Source organism: Girardinichthys multiradiatus, chromosome 5, assembly GCF_021462225.1.
Source record: "Girardinichthys multiradiatus isolate DD_20200921_A chromosome 5, DD_fGirMul_XY1, whole genome shotgun sequence".
NCBI classification, from domain to species: Eukaryota; Metazoa; Chordata; class Actinopteri; order Cyprinodontiformes; family Goodeidae; genus Girardinichthys; species Girardinichthys multiradiatus.
Window position 1 is genome coordinate 50,166,336 of NC_061798.1, and position 18,206 is coordinate 50,184,541.

General features: G+C 42.4%; 1 protein-coding gene across 1 annotated transcript in view; it reads left to right on the top strand.

Annotated features, from left to right (window-relative positions):
• sorcs3 (sortilin related VPS10 domain containing receptor 3) overlaps positions 1–18,206 on the top strand; it is a 396,336-nt gene that overhangs the window by 286,200 nt on the left and 91,930 nt on the right. Inside the window, exons 9-10 of the mRNA XM_047365601.1 lie at positions 220–399; positions 14,864–15,010. Of these exons, the coding sequence (XP_047221557.1) occupies positions 220–399; positions 14,864–15,010 (327 nt within the window). The remainder of the gene's footprint in view (positions 1–219; positions 400–14,863; positions 15,011–18,206) is intronic.

Genomic DNA, 18,206 nt, shown 5'->3' on the forward strand with positions numbered 1-18,206 from the left:
CCTGCTTCAGTTGTTTTATTTCAGTAAAATATGGCATATTGTCCTTTCAAAGTCCTTGTGCGTCTCACTGTGGGAGATACCATCCAGCATGACTACAGCCATCTATATTCATACCACAACATTGATCTCCTGACCAATCCCATAGGGTCAACATGTCTAATCCATCACCTCTGTGCTCCAGTCATAACTCGTCTTATCTCTGTTGCTGCTTCCTGAAAGGATTTACACATCGTCAGTACTGACGGGAAGCAGGTGTTTGCAGCAGTGCAGGAGTGGAACCAGAATGACACCTACAACCTCTACCTGTCTGACACTAGAGGGATCTACTTTACCTTGGCCATGGAAAATGTTAAGACAACAAGAGGCATCGCTGGGAACCAGATGTTGGACCTTTATGAGGTACATAGCTATTAAAATGTTTAAGTATTTTTCAGTTAAATTTGTTGGAGTATTACTTTTCTTAACCTCTTTGGATCTAACAAAAAGCTACAACAGGGTCTGAGATTGTTGGTCCAAAACAATCTAATCCATCCAAAATAAAACCCTTAATCTGGAGACCACCCAATTCAGTTTGATGTAATGGAGAACAAAGCCTATTTTTTGAACCAAGTTTTGCCCAGTGTTATACTTTTATATTCAGAACGTCTGCAGAAACTCTAATTCTGGAAGTTCTCTTATTAGAGAACTATTCTTTCATTTTAAACAAAATAAACAGCAATAAAGGCTAATTATCAGTGATACACCAATCAATAAGCCAGTTTCATAAATAAGATAATTTTACCTTGAAAACAGGTCAAATACTTAAAAGTCTGATATTTTCTCCCTGTTCCACAAAATAATCAAAATGTCTTCATTCAACAGATCAACACAAACTAATTTTCTGTTGCACTTGTACTCATACTCATCAACTTCAGCTTCATCCGGGTTGTGGGGGCAGCAAACTTAGTAGAGACACTCAGACGTCCCTCTCCCCAGACACCTCCTCCAGCTCCTCCGGGGGGAGCCCAAGGCATTCCCAGGCCAGCCGAGAGATATAGTCCCTCTAGCATGTCCTTGGCCGTCCCCTGGACCTCCTCCCGGTGGGATGTTCCTGGAACACCTCCAGAGGAAGGCATCCAGGAGGCATCCGGTATAGATGCCCGAGCCACCTCAACTGGCTCCTCTCAATTTGGAGAAGCAGTGGCTCTACTCCGAGCTCCTCACCCCTTTTTAAGGGAGTGCCCTGCCAGCGTACTAATTTCAGCCGCTTGTATCTGAGATCTCGTTCTTTCGGTCATGACCCAAAGTTCATGGCCATAGGTGAGGGTAGGAACGTAGACCGACCGGTGAATCGAGAGCTTCACTTTTCGGCTCAGCTCTGTCTTCACCACTACGGACCAGTACAGCTTCTCCATTACTGCGGCAGCTGCACCGAACTGTTTATCAATCTCCCGCTCCCCTGGATACTTGAACTCCACCACTTGAGGCAGGAATTCTCCTCCAATCTGAAGAGGACAAGCCACCCATTTCCGGTCGAAAACCATGGCCTCGGAGGAGCTGATCTTCATCCCAACCGCTTCACACTCGGCTGCGAACTGCCCCAGTGCATGCTGTAGGTCTTGGCTAGAGGGGGCTAGCAGGACCACATCATCTGCAAAAAGAAGACCCAAACCAGACCCCCTCCAGCCCTTGGCTGCGCCTAGCAATCTGACCATGAATGTTATGAACAGAACCGATGACAAAGGGCAGCCCTGCCGGAGTCCAACATGCACCAGGAACAGGTCCGACTTGCTGCTGGCAATGCGGACCAAACTCCTGCTCCGCTTGTGCAGAGACCGGATGCCGCCTAATAAAGGGCCCCCGACTCCATACTCCTGGTGCACATTCCCCACAGGGCACCATGAGGGACAGGGTCGAATGCCTTCTCCAGGTCCGTAAAACACGTGTGGACCAGTTGGGCAAACTCCCATGAACCCTCGAGTACCCTGCAGAAGGTGTAGAGCTGGTCCAGTGTTCATCGGCCAGGACGAAAACCACACTGCTCCTCCTGAAGCCGAGGTTCGACTATCTGCCAGACTCTCCTCTCCAATACCCTCGCATATGCCTTACCAGGGAAGCTGAGGAGTGTGATCCCCCTATAGTTGGAACACACCCTCCAGTCACCCTTCTTATGAAGGGGACCACCACCCTGGTCTGTCAGTCCAGAGGCACTGTCCCCGACCACCATGCAATGTTGAAGAGGCATGTTAACCATGACAACCCCACAACATCCACAGACTTGAGGCACTCTGGGCGGATCTCATCCACCCCCCATGGCCTGCCACCGTGGAGCTTTTTAACCACCTCGGTGACTTCACCCTGGGTGATAAAAGAGTCCAACCCACTGGGTTCAGGGATTGCCGCCACGACAGGCACCGCAGACCTTACGGCCACAGCTATGGGCAGCAGCATCGACAATAGATGCGGAGAACATGGTCCACTTGGACTCAATGTCTCCAACATCCCCCGGAATCTGGTCAAAGCTCTCCCGGAGGTGGAAGTTGAATACATCCCTGGCAGAGGGCTCAGCCAGACATTCCCAGCAGACCCTCACTATACACTTGGGCCTGCCAAGTCTGTCTGGCTTTCTCCTCCTTCAGCGGATCCAACTCACCAACAGCTGGTGATCAGTGGACAGCTCATCCCCTCTCTTCACACGATAGTCCAAAACATGCAGCCGAAGGTCTGAAGACACGACAACATAGTTGATCATTGACCTCCTGCCTATGGTGTCCTGGCGCCAAGTGCACTGATGAACACCCTTATGCTTGAACATGGTGTTTATTATTGACAATCCGTGACTAGCACAGAAGTCTAATAACGAAACACCACTCTGTCAGAGTTCTGGGAGTTTTTTCTCTTCACCTGCTTTACCTGCTACTAACCCCATCCAACCTTTAGATGGCACCAGACGCACGGTAGAAGCTGAGTCCACAGGTGTTCTCCATCAGCCTCATCAGGAAAGGAGCTTAAGAACCCAGCGCTCTCAACACTCCAGTGCCTGAGTGTTAACCTGCTGTGGTAACTCTAGCTGGCCAATGCAAGTCTCTTTATGATTTTCTTCTGAGTACTTAACTTCTTGTGTCCTCCTTCCCAGGTTACCTCCAGTCCCGAGCTTTTGCATACAGTCTACTTATGCAGAAAACCCAGACTCTGTCTTTGCTAGAAAACTTAACGGATTATGTTCTCAGTTGACTGCATTCAGGTTTCAAGGGTCCTCAGGCTTCCTGTGAACAAACCTGGCTCACCCTCCACCATGCTCCCCTCCAAGATTATCCACCTGGTGCCACCTCCACCTCAAGTGCAAGTAAGACAGAATTACCTGGACCATTCACTTACCCGACACGCTTCCAGAGTTTCCATCCATCTTTCTTCTCCTCCTCCCGGTGGATCTCCAAATCACCCTCTGCAAGCAAAGACATATATCAAGATCAACAACCCAGAATATTTCTTGCCACTTACATTGATCCCTTCTCCATACAGCGGCGAGTTCCTGGTTCTCCACCATTCAATTATGTTTTCATAATAAACTTGATAAAACCTTTTCAGATCCAGTCCCACGGAAACTCACTTCGATCCCTCCTGGAACAACAACGCCACACCAACCAACAGATTGAACAGATGTCCTCATCACTCCAGCATGCTCTGAACAGCCCCGCTGCACCAGAGGGCGCTGCTGAGTCAGCCGTCTCACAACAACTTCCTCATTCCCGTGACATCATTTCCCCCAACCAGGAGAAGTTTACCGGTGAGGTTGGTGGATGTGGAGATTTCCTCTTACAGTACTCTCTAGTGTTTAATCGTTCTCCAAAATCCTTTCCCCATGACAAAATCTCCTTTATTTTACGACTCTTGACTGGAAAGGCAATAAGATGGGGTGAGGCTCGCTTTACCAATCATAACCGCTTCGGCTGTGCTTATAATGATTTTATAAGTTAGTTCAAGCAGACTTTTGACACTGAATTAGAACACACAAATACAGCCCGCCGTCTGTGGGTGTTAAAAAAAAAAAGAAATAAACCAATTTCAGAGTTTTCTATAGAATTTCTGACTCTTAGCAGCCACATCAGGTTGGGACACCTATGCTCTTAAAGCCACCTTTTTCCAGTTCCTTGACGAATCTTTGAAGGATGAGTTAGTTTTGCTAGATGAACCCAAGACTCTAAATGAGTTAATAGCTTCAGCTACTCGAATAGATAATAGATTGAGAGATAGCAGAAAGTCACGTTTTCAAAGGTTTGCTGTGAGATCACACCCACCTCTGAGCTCAGCTGCAGCCCCTCGCCCTGAACCACGTTCACCCTCTCCAGAACCCATGCAGATTGGTCAAACTTGACTCTCCCCAGAGGAACGCCAACGTAGAATGGAGTCCAAGCAGTGTTTATACTGTGGGACACACAGACACTTCATCGACTCTTGTCCGGTGCGACCAAAAGAGAGCGTCCACCAGTTGTAAAGGGGAACCTGACGGACCATCACTTCAGCCCTACCAATAACAGATTCACCATACCAGCTACCATCTTGTTCTCCCAAGACTCACTCCATTTATCTGCTCTCATTGACTCAGGAAGTGAGCAAAATTTAATCGACCAACGCTTGGTGGAGCAGGCTCAGATCGACACAGAAATTATTCCATTCCCTCAACTGGTTTCTACCATTGATGGTAAGAACCTTCAACACATCACACACAAGACCAAGCCTTTAGAATTAATAATCTCAAGCAATCATCGTGAACTGATATCCTTCTCTGTGTTTCCTGTTTCTCAGAACCCTCTAGTGTTAGGTTTTCCCTGGCTCCAGAAACACAATCCACTCCTTAATTTGTCAAATTGTCAAATAGGTTCCTGGTCCACTAACTGCCTCTCATCCTGTCTACATTCAGATGTTCTGCCCAAACAACCAGAACCTGATCCTGGGACAACGGAGTACCCAGACTTAACTTCAGTTCTTGAGGAGTATATGGATTTAAAACAGGTCTTCAGTAAGACAAAGGCTCTGTCCTTACCCCCTCACAGGCCATACGACTGCGCCATTGACCTTCTCTCTGGGGCTCCTCGGCCCTCCAGTCGACTATATAGTATATCACGGCCAGAATGACAAACTCTCGAAAAATATATCACTGAGTCCCTGGCTGCAGGCATCATTTGTCCCTCATCTTCTAGGGGCAGGATTTTTCTTTGTGGGGAAAAAAGATGGATTTATTTGTCCATGCATTGATTACAGGGGACTTAATCTTATCACAATAAAGAACAAATATCCTCTTCCACTCATCTCTTCTACATTCGAACCTGTACAAGATGCAACCATATTCTCCAAACTCAGCCTCCGAAAGGCTTACCATCTCGTCTTAATCCACCAGGGGGACGAATGGAAAACAGCTTTTAAGACCCCTTGACACATTTTGACTATCATGTTATGCCTTTAGGCCTTTGTAACGCCCCAGCCATATTTCAGGGCCTAGTGAATGATGTCTTGAGGGACTTTAGCGATAGATTTGTCTTTGTGTATCTAGATGACATCCTCATTTACTCAAAGAACCTCTCAGAGCATAAACAACACGTCTGCCTGGTCATTCAATGCTTCCTAGAGAACCGTTTATATGTAATAGCTGAAAAATTTGAGTTTCACAAAACCTCTGTTACCTTCCTCGGATTCATCCTAGAGGGTGTGCAGTTTCGTTCAGATCCAAACAAGATAAAAGCTGTACTCAAATGGCCCACTCCTGACTCACGTAAACGATTTTTGGGTTTTGTCAATTTTTATAGAAGATTCATTGGTAACTACAGTCAAACTGCAGCCCCATTAACCGCAGATGCTGCTTTTCATAGACTCAAGAACAGTTTCTCTCAATCCCCGATTCTTATTCACCCAAACCCTTCAAAACGATTTACCTTAAAAGTAGATGCATCTGACATTGGAGCAGGAGCTGTGCTATCCCAAGTTTCAGACTCTGATGGCAAACTTAATATTTGTGCCTTTTTCTCCCGCAGATTCAATCCAGCAGAGAGAAATTATGATGCGGGAGACCGCAGACTTCTGGCAATAAAACTGGACCTGGAAGAGTGCCGTCATTGGCTGAAGGGAGGGCGCTGAACGGTGGTATGGACAGATCATAAAATCATAGCCTACCTTTAAAGCAGCCAAACACATTAACCCTCGCCAGTTGGTCCCTTTTCTATTCCCGTTTTAACCACTCGATCGCATACAGACCTGGTTCCAAGAATATCAAGCCCGACGCCCTCTCTCGACAGTTCTCCCCGGATGACTCTGACAAAGGAACCTGCTCCCATCCTACCACCAAGTTGTGTTGTTCAGCATTGGGAGCTCAAGTGTCTCTAACCTCAGGTTATCACCCACAGTCTAATGGCCAAATGGAACGAATGAATCAAGAACTGGAATCCACCCTCCGTTGTTTAACTTCAACCAACCCCACAGACTGGAGCCAATTTCTGCCTTGGGTCAAGTACGTTCATAATTCCCACACTTCTGCTGCCACTGGTTTCTCCCCTTTCGAAGCTTCTCTGGGCTACCAACCACCATTGTTTTCCGCTGACGAAAAAGAGATCTCTGTCACTTCAGTACGTCATCACATCCGTAGATGCATACATATCTGGACTGCCACTTCACAAGCCCTTCAACGGCAGAGCAGAACAAGAGGTTCGCGGACAGGAGAAAGGTTCCAGCTCCCCAATACCAACCTGGTCAGAAGGTTTGGCTCTTGTCACATCCCATTAAAATCGATGTCCAAGAAACTTGCCCCCAGGTTTATTGGCCCGTATGAGATTGAGGGGGTTATCAGTCCTTTAGCTGTCCGCTTAAAGCTTCCTTCGAGTCTCCGCATTCACCCAACATTCCATGTTTGTCAGATCAAACCCGTCATCACAAATCCTTTTTGCTCTTCGGCCGAACCTCCTCCACCCACCCAGGATGGATTGGGGCACCTAGTCTATGCGGTCCGACGGACTGTGGACTCCCGTCAGCGGGGTCGCGGTTGGCAATATCTTGTCGACTGGGAGGGCTACAGTCCTGAGGACCGCACCTGGGTCCCCCGGTCTTTTATCTGCGACCTGTCCCTCATCTCTGACTACCTCTCCTCCCTTCATTCCACCATTTCTGGGCCGCCAAGCAGCAGTCATTGAGGGGGGAGTACTGTCGGAGTTCTGGGAGTTTTTCTGTTCACCTGCTTTACCTGCTACTAACACCATCCAACCTCTAGACACACTGTAGGAGTCCTGAGGTGTTCTTCATCAGCCTCATCAGGAGAGGAGCTTAAGAACCCAACGCTGTCAACACTCCGGTGCCTGAGTGTTAACCTGCAGTGGTAACTCTAGCTGGCCAAGACAAGTCTCTTTGTGATTCTCTTTTGAGTACTTAACTTATCATGTCCTCCTTCCCAGGTTACCTCCAGTCCCAAGCTTTTGCATCCAATCTGCTTATGCAGAAAACCCAGACTCTCTCTTTGCAAGAGAACTTTACGGATTATCTTCTCAGTTGGCTGCATTCGAGTTTCAAGGGTCCTCAGGCTTCCTGTGAACGAGGCTCACCCTCCACCATGCTCCCCTCCAAGATTATCCACCTGGTGCCACCTCCACCTCAAGTGCAAGTAAGACAGAATTACCTGGACCATTCACTTACCCGACACGCTCCCGGAGTTTCCATCCATCTTTCTTCTCCTAACCCTGGTGGATCTTCAAATCACCCTCTGTAAGCAAAGACATATATCAAGATCAACAACCCAGAATATTTTCTGCCACTTACATTGATCCCTTCTCCATACAGCGGCAAGTTCCTGTTTCTCCAGCATTCAATTATTTTTTCATATTAAACTTGTTAAAACCTTTCCTGTTTCCTGAGTGTATTTTTGCATGTGGGGCAAAGCTGCTAGAAAAACTATAACACACTGATTCAGATTAGGGAGGCCATTCCTCCCGATCAAGCCTCTCCTGTTTGCCATGGGAGACCCTATAGCAAACAGGCTCTGGACAACATAGTCTCTAGGACAACATAGCCTCTGGGATCATTCGAGCACTCAAACCCCTCCACCACGTTAAGGTGGCGGTTCAAGGAGGGGAGTGCCGGTTTAAGGAGGGGATTTTCTCCTTCATTTCTCTGTTTAATATGATAAATGCATTCTGAGAAAGGCACTGGTAAAAGTAAAAGTACAAACAAACATGAAAGAATGTATGAGAACATTAGCTATTGAAACTAAATTTGCACAAATGCCTTTTAAATGACCTAAAATACTAATATGCAGTAAATGCAAGTTTATATACAGTATAAATTTCTTCGCAGAACAAACCACATAGGACAAACGATGCTCAAAATGAGCTTTTCACCATCTAACACAAGTCCAAACTGCATGAGATGTTTGATGACTATTTTTGTGCACTTAGATAAAAGGTTTAGGTCAGAAAACAGATGGCATTTTGATTTGAAAAGCCCTTTTCTAAATGTGTAGAAAAGACTTATTTTGTGTTGTTTTTTAGTAAAATGGGTTGAACAATGTGTCAACAGATAAAAACCCTGCTTATGAGAACAAAATGGTGGTCCCAAACAAAAAACAAAATCAGTGAATGTTTTCTGAACATGTTCAATGATGGTACAGACGTACCTCTGGAAACAGGGCTGAATGAGAAGTGTGACTGCGGCAGGTGCCAGATTCATCCACAGAGTTGCCTCAGAGTTTTTTTTAGTGGACAGGTTTCCATAACAGGCTGTGCTCGTCCATCTTCCTGACAGCAGACATATACAGTTTGGAAAAGAGCTGTAATGTGACTCACTGCTATGAAACAATGGACTCGACCTGGTTAGCTTGCAGGCTACCTACTTTATATGTTTGCCTTCATAGCGGTAGAGTTCACTTCCATCCCTCCACGTTCCCCTGTGAACCTTGTTTATCACTTCAACACTGGCAGGTGTGATAGAGGGAGTGGAGGAAGAAAGTGAGATATTGGCCAGCTGCAGTGGCAGCGGTGTGGTAATTAACAATGCTATTACTTCTCCTGCCCAGACTGTGGATATGTGCGCTGATTGCGAGTGCAGTTCCCATTTCCTTGCAACACTGCTTGAATTCTGTGGTGTGGAGAGAGCACACAATGCAGCTTTCAGAAGATGCATGCAAACAGCTGAGAAACAGTCTGAAAGTACTTGAGCTGTTTTTAGAGGCAAATAGATAACTAGAATAAATACATCATTAGCAAGAAGCACAAATAAAAGGAAAAATGGTCCAGGAAAAGGCCCTGCCAACTGATGTAAACAAGTTTGGATGAATTATGCTGTAGTTTAAACGCTGACACCTGGTGAGTTTGGAATAAACCTCAGAGACATTTCAACACATTTCAGCTGATTCTACCAGAGTCAGCTCTAATAACAGGTGTTAGCAGAGACTGTTGGAAAGCGAGCCATTCTTCTGAAAATCATTTTCTGTCTTTGTGTCATGATTTTTCCCAGACTGATGGGCCTCTTTAGGAGGCTAGCTGTGGTTCATGGCTGGCATTTCCAATGGAAGAAATGAACACGAGCACAGAAGCCTATCGATTCTCCTGTGGACCTATAACCTCTGAGGAAAATCTGTGACCTATTAGATGCTTTTCACATGTCAAGTAGCCAAACAGTCTTTATTTATAGAGCACTCCTCATTCACAATGAGAGCAACGCAAAATACTTCTTCTGCACAAGATAAAAACAGGAGGCAACAACAAAGCACACAGAAAAAAGTAATGAGGTTAAGAAGACTGAACATAAGGAAGAAAAGAAATGTGCAGAAATGTGTAGTTAACAGACGGGACAAACCTCCTATGTAGATAATAGGAGGGAGACAATAAAATAGGGGTTCAAAGTGCGGCCCGTGGGCCAATTGCGACCATTGAAATGATTTTGTGCGGCCCTCAATATAACCTGCCAGCACAATTAGTTGATGCACCTTTTTAAAATACTTCTCTGATATGAGACATTTTAAAGATGTAAAATCCACTTAACATGGAAAATGTGCAACAAAATTATCCATCATTTATTTACCATCATTTTGCTTTAATTCACTTTCATGGTCAATACGACAATGAGCATCCAATGAATTTTGCTAAAGTATAAGACTTGGAAGAAGCCATTTATTAAACTTGCCTAAATATGTTTTTGAAGAAAATGAGACCAATTTCCCATTGTATTTCCTGAGATTAGGAAGTTATTTCTAAACCAAGACAAGAGAAAAGCATCAACCTCAAAAAATTAGTACACATTTCTTAAAGAAGGTTACATTCAGACTTATTTTCTACCAAAATCTGACTGCGTTATTTCAATAAAATATTGTGTTTATTTTCTTGTTGTCCAGGTAAAATGAAGAAATTTCACAGGAAAATTATTTTTTTTATTTGCATTTCAAAATATCTACTTTTTGTGGCCTATCAGATGGGAAAAAGTTTAAACTATGCCTTGTAGGATGAGCCAAATATGGACTTTAACTGTATTTGAAGCATTGCTACATCTCCAGTTTTGATGCTATCCTAAACAACAGAGATTATGCAAAGCAGTTTACATCCTGCTATTAAACAAGGCAGGATGCCGTCATGGAGCTGAGACTCATGTTGTTGGTAAGAGAAGACATGCAGCTCCATCTTGTGCTTCTTGCCAAAGGTACTCAGTTATTTTCCCCTCAGAAGAGAGCATTAAAGTTTTCTTACGCCACACTGAAATTTGCACAATTACCTCTTCACTTACTGGAATGATTTTATTGTTAGTCAGACTTGATAGGAGAAATTTGTGTAATCAGAGGCCTTTTGTTGGAAAACTCCTTCGGTGTTGACATCAGGGCTCTGCACACCAGTTGAACTTCCCATCTCTAAGGGCTGGTTTATCAACAGACATTTATCTTTTAACTTCTTTTGACTTTCCCGTTAACAGCTTCAGTTGATTGATTAAAGACACGGAGAAGGATGTTGTCTGTGAAAATCTGTAATTACATGCTAATTCTGGCGATGGTCCGACTCCTCCTGTCTGTCTTTTCCTGGCGGTGCACTAAAACTCATAAAGGCGTTAAAATAGTAAATGAGTCATAAAATATGACTTACGTGTCTCACTTTAAATAATCTGTGATCCCCTGCTGTTTACAAAAGATGCTGCGCCTCTAAAGAAATGCATCCCCATACGATCAGCAGCAGTGTTATCTGCAGAAGATACATCGAACGCATTTATTGAATTCAATGAGAAGCTGCTCACCAATGCAGCAACAACAGGAGGCTGTCAGACCTTTAAAAGCCAAAGGAGAAACTGAGACTGGCTTTGTCCTACAAAATATCAGGATACTGCACTGATCTCATTATGTAAACTGTAGATAACTGTTATTGAATAAGAACATCAGAAGTGATTACTCTTACAGTGTTTACCACTCATCTACAGTTCTTTTTTTGCTAGTTTTAAAACCGTTAGTTAATCTTTTACCCGTTAAACCCTAAGGGTTTAAGAAGCAATTTCGGCCGGAAATTACATACCTGAAATAATCAAATATAGGTCCCCAGTTATAAGGTCTACATGCAAAATTTTGGTACCTGTGTAAAGGTAAGACGTAGAAGGATATTTTTTAAGTGGAAGCACTATAACATGGTATGGTGTCATTCCATCTCTTCTAAAAGCCAGTGCCACCTCCTTTTTGGTGTAATACAATGACGATCATTCCGCCTTCAGAATAAGGCCAAAATGGGTCCCATTGAAATATTAATAACTTTAGAAATAAAATTAAGCCCGTGATTATTAATACCCCTGACTAAGGTTTGAAGTAATCATTTAATTTTACCAACCTGTTAGTTCTGACTGGTAGTTATACTCATATTCTGAGTATAACTACCAGTGGTGGGAGCAAAGGTTCAGAGGGATGGCAGAGAGCCCTTCCAACCTTAAAGGCTTGGACCTTATCACCAAAGATTAATTGTCAAAATACCAGTGGAAGCATGCAACAAGCTGCTCAGCAAAATTAGATAGGATTTGATTGACCTTATGTCAAAAACGTTTTTCCATTTATTACTGAAAAGTGTGAAAATATTTTTTATTATAACTTAAATTAAATGTAATGAAAAATAATATTTATATTTATTTCAAATTGTTTCATCTTCTGAGACAACCCTGTCTCATTTCCTATCATGGACAGCCTTCATGGTCAAAATAAAAATAATTTTAAAATAAATATGTTTTGTTTTTTATTAGCTCTTGAGGTTGGACTTTGGCCACACACAACAGATACATCTGTCTGTAGATGTTTTACCCTATAGAACTTGTTGAAAATGCTCATCATGAAGGCAGGTGGTTTGTTGATGTAAATTGTCCTGTTCTACCTGGCACGTCTTCCTGTATTACCAGCCCAGTCTTACAAAAGAAATCTAATCTCTATAAGTTTTTCCCGGTAAAATAATGGTTGAATACAATAAATAAACGAACCAAAGATTTTAAATAAATAAATAAATCACATAAACTGTATTCAAATTGGTTTTGACAACAACAGATTTCTGTGTGGCCCCTTGGTAATACAGGACACTCTTCCTTCATCGTTAATTCAACATTACTTCTTTTTACAACTCAGCAGATTTGGCTAGAAGAGTCTTTAGTAACACACATCTTGCTTTGCTAAAGATCTTTGTTTAGTGAGACGTTTGCAAACATTAGCTACTTTTCTGTCTGAGTTGACATGCCTTGTTGACAGTATGACACCTAATGTGTTCTCTTTGCACTTCTGACTAATTGTGTGCTGACTGGACTTACAGAAAATGTGTTTGCTTGTTTCATAGCTCATTTTCCAGACTGGATGTGGATTGACTTGTTCTGTCAGGAGCTGGACTAGAGTCCATATTTAGAGAAAGGCTGTTCTAGGTATTAAACATTACAACTTTGAATCTTAGTCCTCTTGGTCCACATCCCCACAAGTAAACGTTTTTGTTATTTCACTGATGAGAAGAAGATAATCAATTTTCCAACAGTCTGAACACTAATCAGGGCTAATTAAATGATTCCTCTGTGCAGCTCTAACATTGATGCTGAGCTGGAATATGCACACATTTTTGGTCATACTGCAAAAAAAGGTCGTCCAGAGCTGGCCAATCATATCTTGCCAACTTTTCTTTTTTGTCACAGATTTTGACATCCCAGGCATACCATATGAATAAACTGGTTGCCTGCATCTGGACGGGTAGATTTGCTCTACAAAAGGATATGTTTGTGTGTGTGTGTGTGTGTGTGTGTGTGTGGGTGGAGGAGGTGTTTGCGTTAATCTGTCCCCTGGGGGTGAGAAGTGTTTACAATAGTGAAAATGATAGAAACCTTGTGGTATTCTGCACCACAGCTAGAAGCACCAAAAGCAGTAACTGTGGTGTAGGATATGTTAGAGCAGAGCGGTTAGGCAACAAGGCTGCTGGGTACTATTTTCCCAACTGGCACCACCCCTGTCCCCCCGTAGCCAATACCACCACCAGGAGCTGTCTCATGGCGGTCACCCCCCAGGCGGGCGAACCCCAGAAGAACTTGGGCTAGCCATGTGCAGTTAGTGCCCCTTCAGTCACACAGGCACCCCTTGCATCAGCTCCAATAGCAGGAACCAGCAGGCCTAAGCAGCCCTTGACAACACCCTGGATGTAACATATAAAATGGAAATAGGAAGGGATGAATTGACAATGCAAAAAAGGTAAAAAATAGGGTTACAAATTTGGAATGAGGTGAACTAAACCTATTTAGAGACTGTTGTTTGTAAAATTTGGAGAAACAACAAACATAAAAATGGACAGTGGTGGTTTTTTTAAGTTAAATCTCTGACTGATGCTCTAATCGATTTATCTGCAGCAGAAGTTGTTAAATCCAGGTGGTAGATCTCGTCTCTGCTTGCATGCTGCAGGGCGTCACCAAGCTTCATTTGAGTTTCGTTTGCCTGCAAACAGACTCAAACTTCGGAGTAATCTGTCCTGCCTGCATCCTTCACTGTGTTACACAAAAGTCATGTAGGTGTAAATGATGGATGGAAAAAAAGGCATGCTGGTGGATGTGCACAATTTTCTGATTGTGTGTGTGAAGGAGAGAAAAGCAAGTAGGTGGAAGCAATAAATAATAACTGCAGCAATTGACATGTCTGGTTGGATCAGGATGAGGAGACCCTCATTAGCTGCATCCATCTTGAGCACCATGTATCTCTGACAGTGTCAAATGTGCAGCCTATTAGTGCCACTTATATAGATGTGGCCCTGCAGGGAGGGAAGCACATCCAAGCGGAGCCCTTCACTATGGCAACCACTTGGAGGGACTGTGTCCTTCCCATCACATAACTCACTTTGCTTTGGTTCAGGGATACGTCTGTTACCTGAAAGATAGACTTTGATGAGATAGGTGACTGTTGGGGATGTTTTTGTGTTTGGGTGTTATGGTGTCAGAACACAGAAAGAGTCCCCAAACATTTTTTTGGTTTGACAGCTTTTTGGGTAGAAACATTCTTGAGCGGAAAGGTTCAGATGACTTTCTGAGGGTCTGGATGTTATTCTTGTGTGACTGAGAGAAAACAGACAAGCTATCTTTTATCCTGTCTGTATTGTTGAGACACATAAGGATATAATTACAGATACCACTTAGTGCTACCTGCAGCGATCTCTGCTGACGACTGTCGACATCAGAAGGAAAAGATAAGCATTCAATTTTCATTTAACTGGTGCAGCGCACAAAATGCCTCCTCTGACGGGAGTGCTGGAGCTGCTCCTTCATCACAGACAACCTACCTGTCAGGGGAATTGATGGAAGTGTTAGATGTATATATAAAAAAATTCTCTTTTGGACTTGAAACATAAAAACAAAGACATTTGAGGTGTTTTGTGTCTGTGTCCATTAGGTGGCTGGAATCAAAGGAATGCTCATTGCAAACAAGAAGCAAGACAACCAGGTGAAGACCTACATTACCTACAATAAAGGTCGGGACTGGAGGCTCCTTCAGGCACCTGCTGCAGACCTGGATGGGAACGACATCCATTGCATCCTGGTAAAACACTGAACTGGATATGTCCTGGAGCTCAAACCCTCATTCTGCTCATGTTTACATGTGGTGAGAATATGCCAGGTGGAACATTGCCAAGCATAATTAGAAAAAATGATTTATAGTTTACAGCTTCACTCCATTGTAAAGGATTCAAATAATAAGCCATTAATTGCAATTAAGTTACAACTAGGCGGTTTTTCTTTTATTAAATCTCACAACGTGTTTGACATCAAACTGGAGTGCAAATATATTTGTACACATTTATACCTGAAGGGCACACCTGAGGGGGAACTGACTGTAGGAGCAACCTGCAGCAATCTGCCATTAAGTGTATAAAACAAAAACAGAAGCTTCTTCTCAAAATGGAATCTAGACAGCAGCACTTTGTTTCCATGTTCTACATAACAGCCTGTCGGAAAATGTTCTGATTGCAAAAAAGTCACAGAAACTCAGGTCACATCTACTTTTACTTTCAGTTTTACATAACGTTTTGTGATGTAAGATGTAGTAAGAAAATTTTTGTTTGGTAAAATGTTTCTTTGTTGCAACAATGCTTATTGACAATAATTACTTTACGGTTTGAGAGCATGTTTATTAATCCTTAAATTATGACATATTTGCAAGATTAATGTAGTCATAGGTGGATTTGAATATGAAGGTTATACCCATGAAAAACTTGCCAAATCCTTTCTGCCAATGCCAAACAGTTGTTGGTGGAGGCAGCCTCTCCTTCACTGGGAAAAACAAGGCAAGTCATTGGGGGCAATCTCAAAGCAGAGGTATATTGAATGAGATTCTACAACCAATGTCGACCCCAAATCTCCACCTACTGAGTGTTATCATCCAAGATGATAACACTCAGCCCCCTTAGAGCGGGGCTTATCAGAGACTACCCCCAAATTTGGGAGTGGAGCGAATTAAAAGGCCTGCCTGCAGTCCTGACCTTAACCCCACTGGACTCTTGTGGGATTAGCTTGGGCGTGCTGGAGTGTCACCAAGCTTGTGATCAATGTGAGGAGGAGGTGCCAGACCGTGGTGGCTGTCAACAGTTCTCCCATGTAGTACTGAGGGTCCAGTTTGTTAAATGGAATAAATTGTTCAAGTTAGAACGTCTTGCCTATTCCAACTTCAATCTTTACAGAGAATTTTAAAAAAAGAGAGCAAAAGAAAAAGAAAGGAAGTACAAAATATCTAAAAATAAACTTATTAATATCATTAGAATCTCCAGAAAGGAATAATAAAACATCACAGATGAATAAAAATCATATTAAAGGAATATTATTAGAAATGGATTTGACAAAGTAATGTACCCTGATTATTTTGTTGAAAATGAAAAAAGCAGATAAAGGGTTTAATATTTTTTTGTAAAGGTAGGGCCAAGTTGTCTGAAAAAATAGGTGCTTTAAAATGTGGTTTAAGAAAAAAACAAGCTCAATTGTCTTAGACATATAGAAGAAACATAAATGATAAAAAACTGTGCAAAATGTAAAAATAAAATATGTTGTCTGTTTGGAATGATATTGATATGATGACTGTAAAAAAAAGTAACTGGCACATATTTATAACTAGTCGTTTTACATTAGATCATTTCCTAATAAAATGAAAACAGCTAAGGTAATACCCTTTATAAAGCAGGTGACATTTACTAATTACAGGCCTGTTTCTTCATTATCTCAGTTCTCCAAGATTCTATAAAAACATTTAGGAAACAAAGTGTGTACAACAATGAGAAAAATATGCACAACGGTCTGTGACGTGAATTCATGGAACAGTATAGATGAGAACATGAAACGTGGTATGAATATAAATCAATTAATCCCTACTGCTAAAGTATATGGATGTCACAGAGTTTTAGCACACTGTGGGTGTCTGTTGGTATACTGTTCAGGGAGGTTGTAGCAGTGCAGTATATGGAGCATGACTGGATGCGGGGGTTGTGTGGTGTACATATAATGGAATATATAGTATAGAGAAAGGTGTTGTTGGTTGTTTTGCTAAAGATCAATGTAGCTGTATGAATATCTTTTTGGAGCCTGTAGAAAGAAATGATAGTGTAGACTGCATGCCAATAAATAATTAATATTAGGAATTGCAGTAATTTTAACACAGCAGACAAATTTGATGTGTAAACATTTGTAACATTTATAATGTGGGACGTATTTGATTCTACATCCTAGACTGAAATGTACAATGTATGCACTGGACGAGTCAACTGGGAGTCAACTGGGATAGGATTTAATAGGCAGTGGCTTCTTCCTACTCCCTTTTAAACTGAATATTAAACTTTTGTTTGATTATTATTACTTTTATGTTTATGTTCAAAATAAATATTTAAATTCAAAATTTCATTCAAATTAAATAACCTAATCCTTTAAATGGTACCAAATAGGTGTCAGTAGCAGAAGAACCTGTTTACCATTGGGAGAGGATTTGGCAAGTTTTATGTGTGAAACCTACTAGCTCATCTCTGTTGCTCAACACACAAATACAGTTTCCTTACAAATGTGGTACTATGTAGGGGAAATAACCAGGCTTTCCAATGGTATAATATTTATTGCCATGAAGAATTGTTGCAACAAAGAAGTAATCAACCACAAAGGTAATCGATGCAAATTTCCCTACTTTCTGTGCAAAGTTTAGAATTTTATAGATTTTTTAAATGGTGCATGATGTAGAATTTGTAAAATGTGTTCCCAGTTAGATCAGGGTGCTGTGCAATGTCAATAGAACTGATGCATTGGGTAATGCACCTGTTATCACCTCCCTGTAGTTTTTTTAGCCTTTTGTATAACAATAAATCCAAATAATAGGGCATTGTGTGGAGAGCCTTGCGTTTAATGCAGTTACTACCAAGGACTGGGTGGCAAGAGAGAAGTCTTTGTTGTGCTTGAAGATCTTTTTTCAGTTTCTGTTGTTGAGCAGAGATGCTAAAGACTGCAGCATCAGGGACTTTCAGTTGACCCAATATTTCCAATAACTCACTTTTTGGTTTATGCATATTGAGCTGATCTGACCTAACAGGGGCTTGAAACTGTGTTAAACTCCCGTTTCTGCACACTATGGAATGGAGACATTTGACGAATGCACAGAGACATGTTTGCTGGGTGGCTGGGTCCAGATTAAGGTTTGCCTAGGAACACAGCAGAGCCACCTTCATTGTGAGGGTGCTCCATCATCAGGCGTTAAGAAATACAGGTTG